This window comes from Phaethon aethereus, assembly GCF_964289735.1.
Source record: "Phaethon aethereus genome assembly, chromosome: 26".
Lineage (NCBI taxonomy): Eukaryota > Metazoa > Chordata > Aves > Phaethontiformes > Phaethontidae > Phaethon > Phaethon aethereus.
Genome location: NC_138602.1, coordinates 5,352,832 through 5,371,894, shown reverse-complemented (window position 1 = coordinate 5,371,894; position 19,063 = coordinate 5,352,832). Strand labels below are relative to the sequence as shown.

The 19,063-nt window shown below is 68.7% G+C and overlaps 3 protein-coding genes across 3 annotated transcripts in view; 2 read left to right on the top strand and 1 right to left on the bottom strand.

Annotated features, from left to right (window-relative positions):
• STK11 (serine/threonine kinase 11) overlaps positions 1-5,085 on the top strand; it is a 45,346-nt gene extending 40,261 nt beyond the window's left edge. The window contains exons 9-10 of the mRNA XM_082010800.1: positions 2,411-2,648; positions 3,792-5,085. Coding sequence (XP_081866926.1) covers positions 2,411-2,622 — 212 coding nt within the window. The 3' untranslated portion in view covers positions 2,623-2,648; positions 3,792-5,085. The remainder of the gene's footprint in view (positions 1-2,410; positions 2,649-3,791) is intronic.
• Positions 5,086-5,698: 613 nt separating this feature from the next.
• CBARP (CACN subunit beta associated regulatory protein) lies at positions 5,699-10,345 on the bottom strand (the record flags this gene model as incomplete). Its single annotated transcript, XM_082010799.1, has 9 exons — positions 10,113-10,345; positions 9,321-9,466; positions 9,167-9,228; positions 8,647-8,812; positions 8,401-8,575; positions 8,061-8,213; positions 7,509-7,716; positions 7,182-7,365; positions 5,699-6,872 (listed from the first exon to the last, which is right to left on the bottom strand). The coding sequence occupies exons 1-9, from the start codon at positions 10,158-10,160 to the stop codon at positions 5,699-5,701; spliced, it is 2,316 nt and encodes a 771-aa protein (XP_081866925.1). The 5' UTR covers positions 10,161-10,345.
• A 2,665-nt stretch (positions 10,346-13,010) lies between these two features.
• ATP5F1D (ATP synthase F1 subunit delta) lies at positions 13,011-16,576 on the top strand (the record flags this gene model as incomplete). Its single annotated transcript, XM_082011103.1, has 5 exons — positions 13,011-13,142; positions 14,254-14,407; positions 14,866-14,954; positions 15,461-15,588; positions 16,447-16,576. 4 exons carry the CDS (start codon positions 13,011-13,013, stop codon positions 15,581-15,583), a joined length of 498 nt encoding a protein of 165 aa, XP_081867229.1. The 3' UTR covers positions 15,584-15,588; positions 16,447-16,576.
• Between the last annotated feature and the right edge of the window lie 2,487 nt (positions 16,577-19,063).

Genomic DNA, 19,063 nt, shown 5'->3' with positions numbered 1-19,063 from the left:
TGGAAGCCGATGAGATAGCAGATCGATAGCAGGTCTGTAAGTGCACAGCTGGTGTTTCTGCTTCGTGCTCCTGAGCCTCTCACCTGGCCAGTTGTTTTCAGAAAGCATCTGGGGCAATGGCAGGTCTCCAGGGTACCTCCATCCTGCGTGGTGAGCTGTGCGAGGAGCCGAGTCTGTATTTCTCGGGAGGTGCGAGGCTGGGCAGCTGCCCCGAGGAGCGCAGTGGGTGCCATCGGCTCCGGCAGCGATAGGCACGGCTGTGTGAAGCCAGCAGACGCCCCTGGAGAGTCGATCCTTGTCTCTTCCCGGGGCAAGGCAGAAGTGCTCAGGTAAGCGGCAGCCAGCCAGGAACTGGGAGCTGTGTCAAGACTTGGTGGAGCTGTCGGGGAGGGATACAAGGGGCAGCTTACTGAATCGATTGCACTTGTAGCCTCGAATTGCCCTATGACAACTATATCCATCCTACCCTCCGTCTCCCGCTGGTTTTGGGCCCCTGTCCCAAGCCTTGGGTAGACCAGAGTAGCTGACCCCTTTCTGCATGGCCCCACCGGCAGAGCTCTGGGCAGAGGCTCAGCTCTGGCGTGCTGGAGCGTCCAAACCACAGCACCGCGCGCTCAGCAAGCCGGGGGCGCGGCTGACCAGCTTGAGCTGCCTGCTTTGATCTACAGATCAATCAGCAGGGTGATTTCTCAAGGTAGCTCCCACCTGAGCCCAGCTCAGCAGCTAAGCCTGCTTTGAGGGGGAGAAATCCACTCCCCGGTGGGCACCCTGGTTCTCTGGTGCTCACAGCTGCGCCAGGCCAGGCTGGCCATGGAAGTGCTCAATCTGCTGCCGTATTTCCAGGGATGCGGGTGTGCTCTAGCCGGCTGCGTATTGCCCTGCCGCAGCCTGCGCTTTGCTCCCGTCTCTGCACCGGTGGGTGAGGCTTTACCAAAGCCGGTCCCCGCCAGGCAGAGGGGCCGTGGGCTGGGGCTGGGGTCCTGCCGCCTTTGCTGCTTCGGGTCTCTGCAAGCGTTCAGCGAGGCTGATCCCTCTCCCCAGCGTGAGCCCCTGGGGACAGGAAGGTGGGTGCTGAAGGTGACTTTGAACGAGGTGACCTCCGTGTCCCCTTGCAGCTTTTGTTTCCCAAATGACTCTTCACCCATGGAGGCTGGGCCGTATGTAGCTGCCCAGCTCCCTGCCAGAGCCGGGCAGGGATGGAGGACGGGAGCCTGCGGCAATACTGGGGAGGGATGTGGCGAGGCAAAGGAGAACGCAGGGCTCCGGGGTGGACCCCCTGCTGTCCAACTCCAGAGGAGAAGCAGCTCTCCCACCGCCCCTGTCCCCGCCTGTGTCCCCCTCCTCCCCGAGCTCGGCGGCGGTGGGGTGATCGTTGGCGCAAGTGCAGAGAGAGGACGTGCCGTTCGGCCTTGGCGGAGAAAGGAGTGAGCATCCTTTAAAGAAAATTATACATAATCGTCTTACAGCCTTCGCTTCCACTCAAACCTCTGAGTCATAACTGAAGGGCCCTGGAGCGTGACGTTCCTGCTGGAAGGAAATTGCCTCGGCTGGATCCGGTGGGGGGGAGCCGGGAACCTGACAAGTCCTCTCATCAGCCCTGCGTCTGACCAGGGATGCTCTGCGTTACCCACGGGAGTGTGCTGGGCTGCGGTGTCCCCTCCTGCTCCGGGGCCCTTCGTCGCTCCCCGGCTGAATGGATGTGACCCGCGCCCCGTCCAGCCGTGGCAGCGGGCAGAGGCCTCTGGAAATGGCTCTTCAGCTGCTGTGCTGAGTCACACTGAGCTGGCCCCCAGAGGAGGGGAGAGGAGCTGGTTTGAAGCCCTTCTCCCATCTGGGCGTCCCCTTAGGGGCCGGTGGCGTGCCTGAGCCTCTGCGGAAGCCGGCAGTGCCCCGGCTGCTGCCAGGCGCAGCCGCGGGTGAAGCAGACCGTCCCGTGCGCTGGGGAGCAGGCGGGCGCTTGCTCTACCAGCACGTCAAGCCCCTGGGTCGGTGCACCCTCCTCCAGAGAAGGTGGCAGGAGGGAGGAGGAGGAGTGACTTCGTCCACTGCTGCTCCTCTGCCAGGAGCCAGGGTGCTGCCTGGGGGCTCAGAGTGGGCATGGTGGCTGCCCAGCCCGCTCGGGGAGGAGGGGGCACGCCGTTCTCGAGGTCTGGAGCGGCCGTGCCCACGGTTCTCGCTCGCTGCCTCGGCTTTTCTTTCCTCCTGTGTGCTGGAGAAACGGGTGTGGGAGCGGGGAGGGAGGTGCGGTCTCCCGCATCCCCCACTTTGGCTGCCTCTCCCGTAGCCCTTGAGGGTGTAGAAACGAGCTCCGCTTTCCCTCGGGAACAGCACGCGACGGGAGGGTTGCTCCTCGGCGGCGACGATGCTCCGCGGCCGCTCCCTCTGCCTCACCGTCTGCCTTCCCTTGCAGGACAGGTGCCTGAGGAGGAGGAGGCAGGGCAGAACGGGCAGAGCCGCGGCAAGGGGCTGCCCAAGGCCGTGTGCATGAACGGGACGGAGACGGGACAGCTGAGCACCAAATCCAAGGCGGAGCGGCGGGCGAGCGCCTCTTCCAACCCCTCCCGCAAGGCCTGCTCCGCCAGCAGCAAGATCCGCAAGCTCTCCACCTGCAAGCAGCAGTGAGGCGGGAGCCGCCGCGCTCCGCGCAGGTACGCGGGCAGCCCCGTGCCCCCCCAGGGGAGGGGGGGACGGACGGACATCTGAGCTCGCCCCAGCCGTGGGCAGCAGGAGGGAGCTAGAAAGGGCGTTGTGTCATCCCGGGTGGGGAGAGGGGGTGGGTGGGGAGAGGGGGTTGGTGGGGGTCCTGAATGTCCCCGGCAGCCAGAGCCTGGACGCTCTGTGGTGTTGGGGGGGTGCGGACCCCCCCACGCTCCCTGCTCCGCTGCCTGCTGTCTGGGGAGAGCGCTGCTCTGGCACTCGTCCCTCCCCTCCTGCGCCGCAGGCCGTGGCGCGACGGCCCCTCTCCCCGGTGCCAGAGCCCCCCACAGAGCCTCGGGCACGCGGAGCAGCCGGGCTGCAGCGGGACGCCGAGTGCCAGGGTGTCCCCGAGAGAGATCCCCGTGGGACCCCCCCGGTGCGGGAGGTGGCTGTGTCACCCGTGGCTGGGCCACGGCCGTGCCCCAGCCCTTTCCTCGGGGAAGCCGAGTGCGCTCCCTGCTTCCCCCTCCTCCTTCCGCAGCCCCGTCCCCTCCTTCCCACCCCTCATTCATAAGCGAGCCAGCACTGACTCATGTTCCGCGCTCATCCGCCCCCGGCCGCACGCTTGCGCTCGTCGTGGGGCTGAGGCTCCGTTATCTGTTTGGATCACGACCAGCTTTGTGGCGTGAAAAAAGCCAGAAATAAAAGCCTGTTCCTCCCCCCGCAGCTGTCAGAGCCGCGCTCAGCCCCTGTGGCACTTCCATCTTTAATTCACGGCTGGGCCTGAGTCACCTGCACGGGGAGCGCGCGCCTGGGGTCGGGGGCTCCGCTGCTCCCCTCGCCGCGCGGCGCCCGGCGGGGGGGCTCCCAGCGGTTTGGGGAAGGAGCCTGGCCCGGTCGCTGCCGGCACTTGCCCCCCCCCCCCTTTTCAGCGCCTTAAGCCCTTTGGAAGGAGAAACGGGCTCCCCGGGCTGCGCTTTCCCTGGGCTCTCGGCCTCCGGGGGCCGGGCAGGGACCCCGGGCCGCCCTCGCTCCCCCCGAGCGCTGGGGCGGTCGCAGCGGGGGGCGGGGGCCGGGAGCAGAGCGGGGGTCGCACCCCCGGTTCGGCGCCAGCCCTGCCCTCCCTCACCCCCCTCCTCTCTGCTCTCCCACAGCCAGCGCCCAGGGCCCGGGCCGGCCTGCGCCCCCCGCCTCGCCCCATCTCTGCCGGCAGCGGCCTGTGCTTGCCACCCAAAAAGGACCCAGAGGAATCCAACCGCGCAGCCCCCCGCGGCCCCCGCCAGCGCCAGGAACCGGCAGCTGATGGTGGCCAGACCCCACTTACCACCTCGGAAGAGGAAATCTCCGGCTGCGAAGATGCTGCCCCTCCTCCCCAATCACTCTTTGCCAATCAAGACACTGATTCTGTTTTTAATTTTGCGATGGGAAGGGTGGGACGAGCGGGGCCGGGGTGCGGTGGGACCCGCGCCCCTCTCCCCGCCGGGCCCGGCCGTGCCCACCCTGGCTGTGTAGAAGTCGTGCAAAGCCATTGCCGTGCACTTTATGTTTTAGACTACTGTTATATATTATATATTTTCCTTTTTTTTTTGTTTTGTTTATATTTGCGGTATATTTAGAGATTCCTACACATCGTGATGTGTTTAAAATAAACCAGATGAGGAAAAAACAAAACAGGTATTAAGACAAAGCAAAACTCTATTAAACCTGCATGCTGTAAAAGGGCTCGGAAAAGGGAATGGGTGCGTTCGTCGTCTTTTTTCTTTTTTTTTTTTTTTAAAGAAAAAAAAATAAAGTGAAAACAGCAAGGTGGGTTTCATGTCCTTCCTCCTGCAGCAAGCAGGGTGGGGGGCGTGGGTTCCTCTTCCTGGGGGCTGCGCTCCCTTTGGGCGGGTGCGGGCCCCCCAGGCACACCCCGCTCGGCAGCTCCCGCGGGGAAGGTCAGAAGGAAGCTCCGAGCGGTCACCGTTGGGTTGGGTTTGGGTTGTTCTGCTTTGTTTATAGATTTCAAAAGGCCGAGCTGCGGATCGAGTCAGTGCTTTGGACAGAGCCGCTGCAGAGGGAAGGGGGACCCGACCTCTTTACTCGCGTGCACTTGGGGGGCCGGGGAGGGGCGCGGAGCCCTGCCTGCCCCTCCTGCCTGCCCCTCCTGCCTGCCCGGTGGCCACATCTCCCAGGTAACACATCTTGGGCTTTTTTTTTTTTGCCACCCATCCTTTGAAACACAAATCAAATCCCAATAAAAAGCTACCCCCCTCCCCCGGAGCAGCGGCATCCACCTCTATAAAAACCAATAAATAGCCTCTGAAGGCCTCGAGCGTGGTGCTGAGCTCCCGGGGAGGGCGGGGGGCACGGAGCACTCGGGGGTCACCCACGGCACATGCTCGCCCGGCCCCACGCTCCGCTCTCGCCCCCGCAGGGACAGGCACCCCCCACCCCTGCGGGGGGCTCTGCCGGGGCGGGGGGGGCTGGGGCTATGGGGCCGCGGCTCGCCTCCACTCCGGGGGGTGCACGAGCCCCTCCCGCCCCACGCCCCGCTTCCAGTTTAGGTCCCAGGCTCCCTGCGGAACAGGGGGGTCGTGGGCCACCACCCACCCCCAAACAAGCGTCTCCCCGCCCGGGCGGCGCCGCAGCCAGGACGGTCCCCGGCCAGACCGGAGGCATTATTGCTTGTAGAAAACCGGAGCGAGGGGAGAGCGGGTCCGCTCCAGCGCCCTGCCGTGAGGTAAGGATTAGGCCGCAGCTGGGTTTGGGGGTTTATTAGCAAAGTCCCTCGGCGCTGACCGCCCGGCCGACGCTCTGCGCCACCTCGGGCCCCCCGGGCCCCCTGCCGCTGCCTGGCACCTCGCTCCCGGGAGCGAGGGCGCTCGGCCACCCCACGCTACCGAACCCCCGCGGTGGGGGGGGTACGGCCAGGGGACCCCACATGCCCTCCTGGCCTTCCCGTGCCGAGGCCACCCTTCCCACGGCACCCTGGGCACCGGGCTGGTCCCCACGCCGGCAGCAGGAGGGGATGGAGCCCCGAAGCCCCCCTGCACCGGGGTTTCTCCCTCTCACGCTGGGCCTAGACAGGGCTGTGGTCAGGGGGGGCATCGCTGGCCGCCACGGCCACCGCGCGCTCGGCGCTCTCTCCTGCTTTCCTCAAGTGCCCGTAGAGCCGCTCCTCGAGGCCGCCGGCGATCTTGTCCATCAGCTCTGAGCCGGAGCCCAGCCCCAGGCACCTCCCGGGGCCGGGGCAGTCGTCGCCCCCGGGGGGCTCGGAGCCAGCCCTGGGCTCGGGGGCCACCTCTCCGGGCTCCTCCACGATCACCTGGATCTCGGGGTCGGGCAGCGCCGGGGCGGGAGGGACCCCGTCGGCCGCCTCCGCCGCCTCCTCGTCGCCGGCGCTGACGATGCGGGGCAGGGGGCTGTGGAAGCGGGCGTCCAGGGGGTAGTTGGCGCTGTCCCCGCGGCGCAAGGGCGTGCGGTGCCGCTCCAGCGCGGGGTAGCGCACGCCGGGGTCACTGTACTGCTTGGCGTGCTGCCACTGCTTGCGGAGGTGGGTGCGGGAGCGGTGCTTCCCCCGCAGCGGCGACTCGTCGAACTGGGGGTCGTGGCGCACGAAGGCGTTGAACAGGGCGTCCGTCTTCTCGTCGATGCTGTAGTCCCGCCGGGGCAGCGCGTCCCGCCCCGGGAACATCTGCCCGTACGGGGACCAGGCCAGGGGGCTGTGGGGACGGGGGGGTCCCCCACCTGCTGCTCCCCAGGCCGGGCTCCCCTCCTCCTCTTCCTCCTCTTCCTCCTCCTCCTCCTCCGGCTCCTGGCCCTCGAAGCTCTCGAAGATGGTGCCTTTCCGCCCCGCGCTGGTGAAGCAAATGCGCTTCTCGGAGGCCGTCTGGTCCTTGGGGGGCCCCTCCTCGCCCCCCCGGCTGGGTGCCTCGATGGAGGCATAGCCGCTGTCCATCTGCAGCAGCTTGCGCGTGCCAGGCTCCGATTCCTCCGGCTTGGGCCGACCCCAGAGCTTCTCCTCGGGGCCTTCGGCCTCGTCCAGGGAGGAAGAGGGGCAGGGGGGCATGCCGCCAGCGGAGGAGACGCTGTCCCCGCCGTCGCTGCGCACCGAGTCCTGGTCGTTGCTCCGCTCGGAGGAGGCGTACAGCTCCAGCGAGGCACGCAGGCTCCAGATGTCGTGGTAGGCGCTGGGCTGCTCGGGGACGCCGGCCTCGCCGGGGCTGCCGGCACCCGCCTCGCCCGGCTCTAGCCTGCGGGCACCACCCCGGCGTCACGGCCGAGCAGCGGACAGGGGAGATGCCAGCCCGGCACCTGCAGGCTTCGCGGCGGTGCCGTGGTGCCGCACGGTTCTCCACGCCGCCCCCACCACCCCGCCCCTGCCCCGATCCACCTTCCCCGTCCCCGACTCTCCCCAGAGCCCCCACCCGAGACCCTCACCCCCCGGCCGCCCCACCAAAGCTGCAGGAAGGCGGGAGCCCCCCGGGGCAGTGCGGGGTCCTTCGGCGCCTTCCCGGTGCCCGGCTCGCTCGTCCCCATCCCCTCTATCTACTGAAAAATACCTGCCGAGAGAGGGTGGGGGGCTGGCGGGGGAGGGCAGGAAGGGGCCGCCCGCGGGGTGGAAGGCGACGTCATCCGTGCGGGCGATGTACTGGATGATGTCGGTCTGGTGAGGGTCCCGGTCCTCCTGGTCCATGCTCTCGCTGGCCGCCCGCTGACGCTGGAACTGCCGCCGCTTGGGGGACCCTGGGGGGCCGCAGGGCAGGGCTGGGGGGACAGATCCATCCCGGCACGGCGAGCCCCCCTGCCCACGCGTCTCCACCCGCTCGGCACATCCCCGCGGGGCCGTGCCCGCAGCCCCCCGCTGCCCCCCGCACGGCGGCTCCCACCTCTCGTGTCCAGGCTGGACGCCCGCTGGGTGCTCTCCAGCTTCCACTTCTTGATCTTGAAGTAGGGGCTGGCCCCGTCCAGGCTGGCGTGGCGGCGCAGGCGGGTGAAGAACTGCAGGACGGTGCCCTGCCCGGGGGCCGGGGGGTGGTCCCCGGGGCCGGCGCTGCCCACCCCAGCCGCCTTCCCGCTCCTGGGTGCTGCTGCGAACTGGGGGGGTGGGGGGCCGTCAGCGCCCGCTCAGCTCCAGGCACGGCCCCTCGGCCCCCCCAGCCCCAGCTCGGCTCCTTTGTCCCGCTCCCGCCACGCTCGGCTGCAGAGATGCATGAATGGCCCCCGGGGCAGGGGACGGGGCGGGGGGCAGAGCCCGTTTCTAGCTGGATGCCCCCATCTCTCTCCAGAGCCCTGGCACGGAGCAGGGGGGCAGGCAGCCCCCCCGGGGCGCGGGGCCGTGTGCTGGGGAACGGGGGTGGGGGCAGCACGGGCTCCCCAGAGCTGCGCGGGCTGCCGAGGCTGGAGACCCCCTTCCCCGGCCCCCCTGCCCCGGCGCTCACCGAGGGGCCCTCCCCGGAGTCGGAGGAGGCGGACGGGCTGGCCTCGGTGAAGCTGGTGTCCACGGTGGAGTTGTAGGTGTCCCCGGGCAGGGCAGAGCTGGGGCACACGGCATGGCTGGCGAGCGCCGGCTGGGGCAGGGCCCCCGCCGGGGGCTGCAAGGCAGAGCGTGCTCAGGGGGCTTTGCACGAGCGTTGGGGACCCCCGCACCCCGGGACTCCCATCCCCGCATCCAACAACGCCCCGAGACTCCCACCCCAGGTCCGGCGGTGCCTCCCTGGGGTGCTGCAGGACACCCCATGCCCTCGGTCCCCCATGTCCCCCCGGGGGCCGGGGGCTCACCTGGAAGATGGCGAGGCCGGGCTTGGGCGGGGGCAGGCGGGGGGTCATGGCCAGGCTGTTCTCGCTGGACTCGCACTCGTGGATGGTGACGATCTTGAGGGCGGGCGGCGGGAGGTGCAGGTGGGTCAGGCGGGCGTTCTTCAGGTGGTGGAAGTCCCCCTCCGTCAGCGTGTACCTGCCGGGCACGCCGGGTTAGGAGGGGCGGCCCCGGCCCCCCGGCCCCCCCACCCCTGCCCACAGCTTCACCTCCTCCCCTTCTCCTGGGTCTTCTTGCCCTGGTCGAAGAGCGCGGCCTCGTTGAAGGAGACGCGGCGGGCGGTGGAGGAGCTGGAGGACAGGAACCGCTCGCTCTCCACATCCCGGTAGCTGGAGGACGACAGGCAGTCGGGGTCCTCCACTTTGATGGTGATATCTGTGGAGAAGGGGGTCAGCAACCAGGGTCCCCCCCACCACGGTGCCTGCCAACTTTCCCAGCTGAGGCCTGGCAAACTTGCTGCACGCGGGGCCTCGACGCCAGCCTGGCGGTCCCCGCTCCCAGCCGCCAGTCCCGCTCGCACAGCCAGGGCACCGCTGGGATGGGTGACGGAGGGCACCGGGGCTGTGTGGCCGTCCCTGCCCCAGGGCTGGGGCCTGCACCCGGGAGAGGGGAAGGTCCCAGAGCTGCTTTACCCCCACCGGGAGCTGGGGGTGCTGCTGGGGTGCAGCTGGTGTTAAGTGGGCAATCGCCGGCATCACCGCAGCACCCCGGCCCCGCCGCAGCACTCACCCTGGGCTGGCTGCGAGTCGTCCAGGTAGGTGGTGTTGGTTTTCTCGGGGTCATCGCTGGCTCTGTGGGGAGAGGAGGGTCAGCAGTGCCCCGCGCCGGCACCCCCGGCCCCCTCACGGCGCCACACGCCCCGGAGACACCGGCCCATCCCCACCTGGAGTGCCGGCGGTCGGCCTCGCAGCACCGGCGGCAGATGATCAGGATGCCGGAGAGCAGGACCAGGGTGCCGCCGATGAAGATGGAGAGCAGGGCGAGGAGCAGCACGTAGCCATCCTGGGGGGACCCGTCGCCGGGCACCGCCTGCGCAGGGCGGCGGGGGCTGAGCCGCCGGGGGGGACACGGCCCAGCCCCAAACCTGCTTCGCCGGGGTGCCGGGGCAGCCCCCTCTGCGGCGAGGCTGATGCCGCGTGCTGCTCCCCGGAGCCGCTCACGCTTTCCCGCCGCCCCCGGGCCTGCTGCCGCCCCCGGGACTGGCCTTCACCAAGGCAACCGCACCGGGGCGGGGTGGGCAGAGCCTCCGTGGCCCCCGGGAGCAGGGACGGGACCCCAGCTCTGCCCTGGCGCAGGGGCCGGTCCTCACACCCCCCGGCCGGCAGCCCCACTTGCGGGAGGGCGGCTGATCCGGCAGCAGCACCCCGGACCCCTTGGGCACCCAGGGCACCTCGGGGGGGCTGCGCAGGGCACGGGAGGGGCGTCGCCCGCCCCCAGAACTGGCGGAGCAGGGTGGGTGGCAGCCGGGCTGGGTGGCTGCTGCTGTCCCCACCCGGGTGCAGACCCCAGCCCCACGGCAGCCGCGCAGACCCCACACCTCCCAGGCACTGCCCCACGCCGGGACGCGCATCCCCACCCTCCCCCGGGACCCCGAGGACGGCAGCGTGGGCAGGGGCACGGGGGCGGGCAGGAGCGGGCAGGGACGGGCAGGGACGGGCAGGGCGGCCCCGCTCACCGTGGCGCTCTCCGTCGCGTTGTCCCAGGGGGTCGGGTCATCGCTCATGGTCCGTCCCGGCCCGAGCGCGTCCTGGGGGGGCACAGAGGGAGGCGGCGGGCAGGGGGCGGCGGGGCCGGGCCGGGGGGCGGCGGCTGCTGCCCGGCCCCGGGCCCTCCCCGGCACCGCGGTGCGGAGCTGCCGGGAGGGACCGGGAGGGATGGAGGGAGGGACCGGGATGAAGGGATGGAGGGAGGGTGTGGTCAGGAGGGAGGGGGGAGGAGGGAGGGAAGGAAGGAGGGAGGGAAGGTGGCTCCGGAGGGAGGGAAGCCGGGATGGAGGGATGGGGAGGCAGGTGGGGCCGGCCATGGGGAGAAGGCGGCAGGAGCGCTGCCCCTCCGAGGGGAGCCCCCTCACCCCTCGCCGGGCCCAGCCCCTGCGTGGGACAGGCGCTGCCACCACCCTGCGCCCGTGGAGCCCCACACCGGCAGCCGGTGGGGAGACGCCACGCTCCTCACGCCAGGCCGGGGGCCGAGCTCCCGGGCAGCGGCTGGTCCTGATGGCCAGAGCTGGCCCGGGGGGGCTGGCCCTGCCCCGGGGTCCCACCCGGGACGGCTCGCAGAGGAGGAGGTGACATCGTGCTGCCCCAGCACTGCCGTCCCCAGGAGCCAAAACAGCCCCCAGCCCCAGGCACCGCTGCCCGAGGGGACGGGGCTGCCGTGGGTCCGCTGCTTGGGGGGGGCAGCGCTTGGGGCACCTCAGCAGGCAAGGGTGGCAGATGGTCACCCCACGCCTTGCGTGAGGGGAGCAGGCATGGGTGTTGCTGGAGCGCGACGGGTGACGCTTCTGAGCGAGCCCGACAGCGGCTCCGTCACCGGCCTGTCCCCACATTGAGGGGCCGGCAGTGGGGCCACCGAGGGGCCCATGGGCGACAGAGAAGGGCCGTGCTCCTGAGCAGCGAGAGCCACTGGGGCCAGGGGCCAGACGGACAGACAGACGGACAGCTCCACGCCCCCGCTGCGGCATAAACTCCGCGCGTGGCCTTTGGACACCCAGCCGCACACTCCTCGCCACCCCGTGCTGCCCACAGGGCTCTTCCCGGGGGGTGCCGAGCTCCAGCCCCTGCTGTGGGTCCATGTGTCCCTGTCCGTGTGTCCCGGGCTGCTGGGAGGGCCTGGGGCTGAGCTGGGGTGGGCGCTGCTGGTGGTGGGGGAGCCCCCGGGGTGGTGGGTACAGGTGGGCGTTGCACCGGCTGGGGCGCTCGGAAACTGCTCAAAATCAGGTCAGCGAGAAATGTGAATGGAACCCGGGGCCAGCGTGGGGGGCGGCCGCGTGGCTGCACCACACCGGGCTGGGGGCAGCCCGGCCACGGTGTGGGGCACGAAGCCCCCGGGGGGGTATCGGGGTACTGAGGGCCACCCGGGTCAGACCCCCACCCGCGGGAAGCTCTGAGCTGCTGCGGCAAGTGGAGCAGCGTGGGGTGATGCGACGCCCCCACGACCCCCAGTGCCAGGAGAAGGGGGGGTCCCTCCTCTGGCCCCCAGCTGTGCGGGGGCGCGGCGGGACCCCAGCCCCAGGGGAGCAGGTGAGTGGGCTGCGGCTCCAGGAGGGACGGGCCCCCCACGGGCGGGATCCCGGCGAGGCACCCTCTGGTGTGGGGGGCGCGGGGGGCCGGGCAGAACGTCCCTCCCGCTCCCATCATGGAGGAATCCCGTCTCCATGGCGACCCGGCGGGAACAGGGCGGCCATTGTCTGGACGAGGGGGCCGGTCCCCGCGGGCCCCGGGCTGTCCCCACAGGTGGGGACACGGGGCCGCTGCCGGTGCCCAGGGCGGGGGCTCGGGGCCCGGGGACCCCGGTGCCGCCGCGCTCCAGCACGTGTGCGCCCGTGAGAGCGGGCGCGGGGGGGTCGGGGCGGGTCTGCGCCCCACGCGTGCGTGCGCCCCGCGGGGCCCGGCTGGGCTGGGGGCACCTGCTCTGCTCCCCGTGGCTGCAACGGCCCCCCGGGCCCAGCCCGGTGATGGGGGATGCAGGCAGGGATGCAGGCAGGGATGTGGGGCAGGGATGTGGGCTGTGGGAGGGGGATGCGGGCAGGGCAGTGGGGCGGGGATGGAGGCAGGGATGCAGGCAGGGATGCAGGCAAGGCTGGTGACAGTCAGGCAGGAGCCCCCCGGGACCTCCACGCGCGGTGGGGCGTGATGGGCTGCCCTTGGCTGGACAGGCTCCGGCTGTCGCGATAGGGGCTGTCGCGAGGCGGCGGGGCTAAACACTCACCTACGACTGGGACCGGAGCCGGGGCTCCATCGCCGCTGCTGCGCTCGGGGCGGCGGGGCGGCCCCGGGATTTATGAATGAACCGGAGCCGCCCCCGCGCGGCGCGGGCGTCACGTGGGGCCAGGGGCTGCCCGAACCCTGCCTGCAGCAGCCTTGCCTGCACCGGCCCTGCCCGCCCCCGAGCCAGCGCAGCCCCCCAGCCCCTCCTGCCCCCGGCACCGCGGCCCCGGGAGCGGCCGCAGGTTGGGGCCCCCCGGGACCCCCGGCGGCGCGGCGGGACCGGGCCCCCCAGCCGGTGGGGCTGCGAGCACGGCCGGAGCCGGGGGGGGCTGCCCCTCGGGTCCCATCGCCCCGCAGCAGCGCCCGGGGCGGAGCGTGGGGCCGGGCCCGGCCGGGGCTCTGCGGGGCCGCGTGTCGCCCCCCGCCCCACCGATCAGCGGGATGAACTGCGGGCGCGGCGCGGGAACTACAGCTCCCATGCGCTCCTGCGCTCCCGCCCCTAAACGTCACTTCCGCCATGCGCCCAGCGCCTCACGGACCATGTAGTTGCGCGGCGCGGGGCAGGCTGGGAGTTGTAGTCTCGCCGCCGTCCCGGCCTGCCCCGCGCCGCCCGCTCGCCCTTGCCGCCGCCCCGGCCCGCCGCCGCCATGTTTCGCACCCGCCGCCTCCTCCTGCGCCTCGCTGCCCGCCCGGCGCTGTCGCCACCCCGCGCCCGCGGCTATGCCGAGCCCGCCGCCGGGCCGGGCTCCATGGCCTTCACCTTCGCCTCGCCCACGCAGGTAGGCCGCGAGCCCCGCCCCGGCCCGCCGACCGGTCCCGCCGCGGTCACCCCCGCTTCGCCCGGGGCGGCCGATGCCCGCTGCGGGCGGGGCGAGGCCTGCGCTGTCGCCCCCGCGGGGTTATCGGCGCGCGGGGCTGGAACGGGAGCGAGCGACGGGGGCGGCCCGGAGGGGGGCCGGGGGAGCGGCGGGGTTGCGGACTGCTCCCGGGACTGGGAAGGGGCGGACGGGCTCGGTCAGCAGCAGGGCTGGGGACGGCAGGGGTGCGCTGTGAGCCCCTGCGCCCACACCGGCTCTGCCGGGCCTGACCTTGGCCCTGACCTCGGCCCCTCGCTCGCCGCTGCCGGAGGCTGCGACCCCCTGCCCGGCCCGCTGCCTCCCTTCCTCCTGCCGCCCTCCCCGGCCCGGTGCAGCTCTGCCGGGGCTCGCAGAGTGACATTCTTGTTCTTCCAGCCCCGGGCCTGCTGCTGGGGCTGCGGCGGCTGTTGGGGCCCTGCCCTGCTGCCAGCCCGGAGCCACCTCTGGGCACCGCTCCGGCTGTGGGGCACGGCCTGCGCCTGCCTCTGACATGCCCACAGGGGCAGCCAGGCTCGCCGCTCTCCCAGGACAGGGCCGTGGTGTTGCAAGGCAGGATTTGTGCCACATTGGCGGAGCATGTGGGACGCTTGCACGAAGGCTGCGTCGCCGACTCCCATCGGAGCGGTGACGGTTGGCGTCAAGGTCTCCCTACGCTCTTTTCAGGCTTCTCCCAGCTGCACCCTTTGCCTCTCGCCCACTCCCGACTTCATGTCTCCGCGTGCCGCCTCCCTGCCACCGCCACCACCACGCCTCCCAGGAGGCTCGAAGCACTTTCCCACTCCATTTGCCAGGACCCCTCCTCCAGAGTCTGGCCCCACTCCCACCCTGTTGAAGGTTCAGGCTGTCCTGGTCACACGTTGCTGCATGTCAGATCCTGCAGCCTGCCAGCTGCTGGGAGCAGGGCTGTGCCCTCAGGGTGGGAGCAGGCTGCCCACCGCCCCCTCTGCTCTCTAGAGCTGGGGGAGCCACCTCTCTCCTTCCCCTCCGCTCCTGGTGATGAGCTGTTTCCATCTGCTCTGCCCTCCCCGTCCAGGTGTTTTACAACGCTGCCAACGTGAAGCAGGTGGACGTGCCCACGCTGACCGGCTCCTTTGGTATCCTGGCCTCTCACGTCCCCACCCTGCAGGTCCTCAAACCCGGTGTTGTGACAGTCTATGCTGAGGATGGCACGGCCACCAAGTACTTTGGTAAGTAAAGCAGGTGGAGCTGGGGAGGGAGGAAAGTGTGCGTGGCGGGGTGTTCTCAGGGCCCTCACAAAGGAGGCTCTGCTGATCAAGCTGTGCCTGGTGCAATTCCAGGGGCTTCTGCTTTCGCCCTCCTGCTGGAGGCTGCCCTGCGGGCTGGGGATCTGCCCTGGAAGATGGGGCTCAGTGTGAGGCCATGGTCTGGGGCCAGGTTTTCCTGGTTCGGCTGAGAATTTCTGGGAGCATCCTCTGCTTTAGCTTTCCTTTTGGTAGGAAAGAAGTCCCTGTGGGACTTGGGAAACATTACGGGAAGGCATCGAAATTTTTTCTTGGCAAAAGGATCGTGGAGGTTCCAGGGATCAGCTTGCCAGTGCTGTCCTGTGTGCGGACTCCCAGACGAGGCCCATCTGGCAGCCCTGCCTGCGCTGCCTGACTCGGCCCCTGCTGTTGTGCCTTTGCAGTGAGCAGCGGCTCTGTCACAGTCCACGCGGACTCCACCGTGCAGGTGCTGGCAGAGGAAGCGGTGACGATGGACATGCTGGATCTGGCGGTGAGTACCAGGCTGCGCGCTGCCTCCCTTGGGCGGGTCCCGGCAGCCGGGCTTCCTCGTGGAGGGGGATTTGCTCCCTGCTTCTCTCGTGGGGGGTGGTCGTCTTAGGAGTTTCCTCTGGCTGCAGAAAGCACGCCCTGCCTTCACCCTGAGCTTCCCCATCGCTGCTGGTCAGGATCAAAGGCTCAGAGCTCCTCTGCAGGCTGCGGGGAGAGGAAGCCGCACGGTGGTTAACCCTTCTCCAGGCCGCTTCCCTCCCCTCAGACAGATGCTGGTCTTGCCCCTCCCCACCCCTCTTAGTCTCAGGAACAGCTTTTCCCCAGCAGGCCCTGTTGATAAGGTGTCTGCTGCCAGCGCAGCTGTGTAAGCAGGTCTGTGGGGCCCCACGTGTGGGGCGAAAGACGGCAGTATGGCAGGGGAGGGAGCGGAGTGACTCAAGGGCTGTAGGACAAGTCACCTCTCCTGCAGTGGTCTCTCAACGACATTCCTTCTGCTCTCCTGTTCAGACTGCAAAATCAAACCTAGAGAAGGCTGTTTCAGAGATGGCTGCAGCATCTGATGAAGCAGCTAAAGCAGAAGCTCAGATTAAAGTAGAAGCTAATGAAGCCCTTGTAAAAGCCCTGGAGTAATTAAGGTAAGCGTCACGTATATCCCGGCTGAGATTTCCACACCTGCTCCGGAGAGCAGTCCCTGCTCCGTGCTGCCCATAGGGAGCTTCCTCGCAGCAGCCAGGCCTGCCGGGCTGCACAGGGCTGGACAAGGGCTCGTGCCTGGGTTTTGGGGAGCGGTGACATGAGATCTGTCCCTTTCCGTGGCTGCCTGTCAACTCTGGGGGGCTCGGGGGGGACCCCTGCCCGGAGCCGCTAGATGGCAGCAGGGCCCAGCGCCGTGCCACGCCGCACCGCGGGGTTCGGCCTGACGCCGGGACCGGCTGGGAGCCTGCAGTCGCTGGTGGGGCTTCGCTGCTGCCTCCTGGTCCCCGCGGGGACAGGCCACGCCAGCGGGCAGCTCGGGAGCAGGATGGATGCCTGGGGCCCGGGAGGGAGAGCGACGTGTGGCCTCTGCTCTGTGTACATTCCCTTCACTAAAACAAACAGCTTCTGTCTCAGGGGAGGCAAGGCCAGGCTGCTTATCTTGCGGCCCCTTTTTCCTCTGCCCTGCTAAGACTGTGCCTCATCCCTCTTCTTCCCTCGTGCTGGCATTTGGGAGACTTACTCTGGGGCAGCGTGTGTGCTGTGCCTGGCGGGTGAGTCACCAAAAGCCTTTCCGACAGCTTCTCCCCGCAGCAGGTACAGCAGGGCAGCAGCTCCCCCGCTATCTCCCTGATCTCTGGTCCCTCTGCTCTTTGGCCTGTGAGGTCAGGTGTGAGAAAGCCGGTGGCTCTTGTTTACTCACAGCGGTTTAACAGCCAGGGCCAAGCCCTCGGATCAGAATCCACCGCTCTGACGAGCCCACCCCGCATTAAAACTGACTCCGCTTCTGTGTGTTGCAGGAATCCCACTGTCGATGTAGAGAAACCCCAGACTGTCCTACTTGTCCTGGCTTCCCCGATTGTACAGATGGTGCGGGACAAATGGAGGCGGAGAAAACGCTCTGATCGATTAAAAGGAAATGTAATCCTGGCTCATAGCATGTCACCTTCTTCTGAGGCAGCAAATTGCAGCTTGCGCTGCACCGGTGGCTGCATGCCCAGGGGCAGGCTCCTGCCCCCACGCTGGGGTCTGCTGGGCTGCAGTTGCTCGGGGAAGGTGTGCCTCCAGCACTGCCCTGGGGTTCAGCTGGGGATTCCCGTGGGAGATTCACCTACTGGAGGCTTAGCAGGCGGATTTAATAACCCCCTCCCTGTGCTGTCAGCCACCCCCACCTCCAGTAATCCACCTGGGCAGCTGGATTGTGGCAGCACGGGGAGAGGCGTCCACAGGGCAGCGCAGGTCCGTACCGGAGGCTTCCTGTCCTGACTCCCCCGCCCCATCCAACGCTGGCTTTTGCCCAGCCTCCCAGCTCCGTTGTCGCTGCAGGAATTCGCATCGGCTGGGCTGTTTCTTCACGTCACTTCTTGCAGCTGGACAGCAGCTGCCTGGGCTTTGACCCATGCTCCTGCTGCTGCGTTTCCACTGCGCGTGTGGCACAGTGGAAACTCCCCCTGCTCCTTGAAGACAGGTTTGGTGCGGAGCAGGAAGCAGATGCCGTACGTGGTGGGAGTCTTTCTGAATCCGTGTGTGGTGGGGGTGGCTGGTGATGCTCTGCTGAAGCTGCTGCTTGCCTGGGGGCTTGCTAGCCAGTAGCCCTGCCCAAGGAGGCTGCCCGGGGGTCCTCACAGCCGGGAGGAAGCGGGAGGTGCTCGTGTGTCTGCAGCAAGCTCACCGCTCCCCATGCACCTCGAGAAACAGCAGTGCCGCTGGGAAGGAGGGGGTTCGAGCGAGGGGCCGGTTCTGCCTCTGCCAGAGCCCCGAGGATGCGTGTCTTGCCAACGGCACCATCTGCTGCGGGGCTCCTCGCTTGGTGCTGGCCTCCCCACGCCTTCCCCAGAGGGATTTCAGGTTCTCTCTGCTGTGCAAACCCCCCAGCGCCGGCAGGGAGGCCGAGGCAGCCGCTGGCCCCTGGGCACATGGGGCTGCGGTCCCTCTGCCTCACTCTAATCCCCTTTTCCCTGCAGCTTTCCAGCCTGGGAATGTGAGTTGGCTTGCCTGCGCAGGCAGCTGCTCCAGCAAAGGTCAGCAGGCAGCAGGTTCGGCCTCCTGCCTGCCCTCCCCATGGGCCACGAGCTCGGCTCCCTGCAGCTCCGCAGTCGGAGCAGGGCATGGCTATTTTCAGCGCTGCCACCCAGGATGTAATCTTGGCTGCCTCCTCTTCTTCTCACCACCACCTCCTCCCCCTCCTCTTGGTCGCTCTGTCTTTCTCTCCCCCCCCCACAAGTGATCAAAAATAGTGCCTGTGGTGTTAAATTTCTCACTCTGTAGCTTATTAAAAGCCTCTGAGTGCCTGACGCTGAGCCTATTTGAAGCTCAGCCGACTTCCCAGTTTCTGAGCCGCTCCAGTGCCTTTTTCTTCCCTTCCCCTCTTTCCTTTTTTTTTTTTTAAAGGTCATACGTTGCGCCGTGCATAAGCGAAGCCTCAAAGTCGGAGAGCGAGTGCTAATTAAAACGTCTTGGGAATAACTGGGGACGGATGGCTTTGCTCCCTCTTCCGCTCCCTCTCGCTCTCCTCTGTCCCCGGTTTCTATTTGCGGCGTGCGTGTGCCTCTCGACACACGCAGCCGCTCTCTTGCTGACGGAAGGTGCCTGGGTTCGGTTGGTTTTTTTTTTTCATCTAATGGAAGAGCGTTGGCGAGGCCGGGAAGCTGGGGAAACGGCCAGCTGCTATTTTTAGGATGGGAAAAAAGTGTCTCCGTCAGCGTCCTCTCACCAGCTCTTCCCACTGCCTCCCGCCAGCGCCGGGGGGACGGGGGGCCAGCCGGAATCCGGCCCTGCCCCTCGCAGGGTGCCCTTGGCCGGGCTCTCCGCAGCGAGACGCCTGCTGGGACTTGTAGTCCGCGTTCGGGGGGACCAGCGAGGGCACCCCCGGCTCGCCCCACGTCCGGGGTGGCCAAGGGACCCTGGGGATGGCCGTGCCCTCGCTGCGCCGCGGGAGGCTGCTCTCCCCCCGGGCAGGGGCCCTCCCTGAGGGAGGGGGCTTTTTCCAAACCCCTGCCCTGTCAGCCCCCCGACCCTTGCCAGGCGGGATGGGAGCAGTGCTGGGCAGGGGCTGCCTGCACCCTGGCTGGTGGCACTGCAGCCCCGCTCGCCCTGCCCCACGGTTTTGGGGTGCAGGGCGATGTGTGGGGCATTCCTGGGCTCTCTCCGCTCCCCCGTGCAGCCCAGCCCGGTCCCCGCAGGGTCCCGCTGCTGTGGCCTCGGCTCCGAGCCCCTCACCTGCCTCTGTCCTTTCCCATTGCTGCTAATTATCTGGTTCTGTCGAGAGCAGCGTTCTCCTCCTCCCCCGGCTTGCCGCGCTGAGCTCTCGGCTCCCTCTGCCCACGCCGGGAGCCGCCATCAGTCACGTCCCGCTGGGTGCCACGAAAATGGTCTCTGACACTGCTTGGCACAGGAGATGTGCGGCTGCGGCTGACC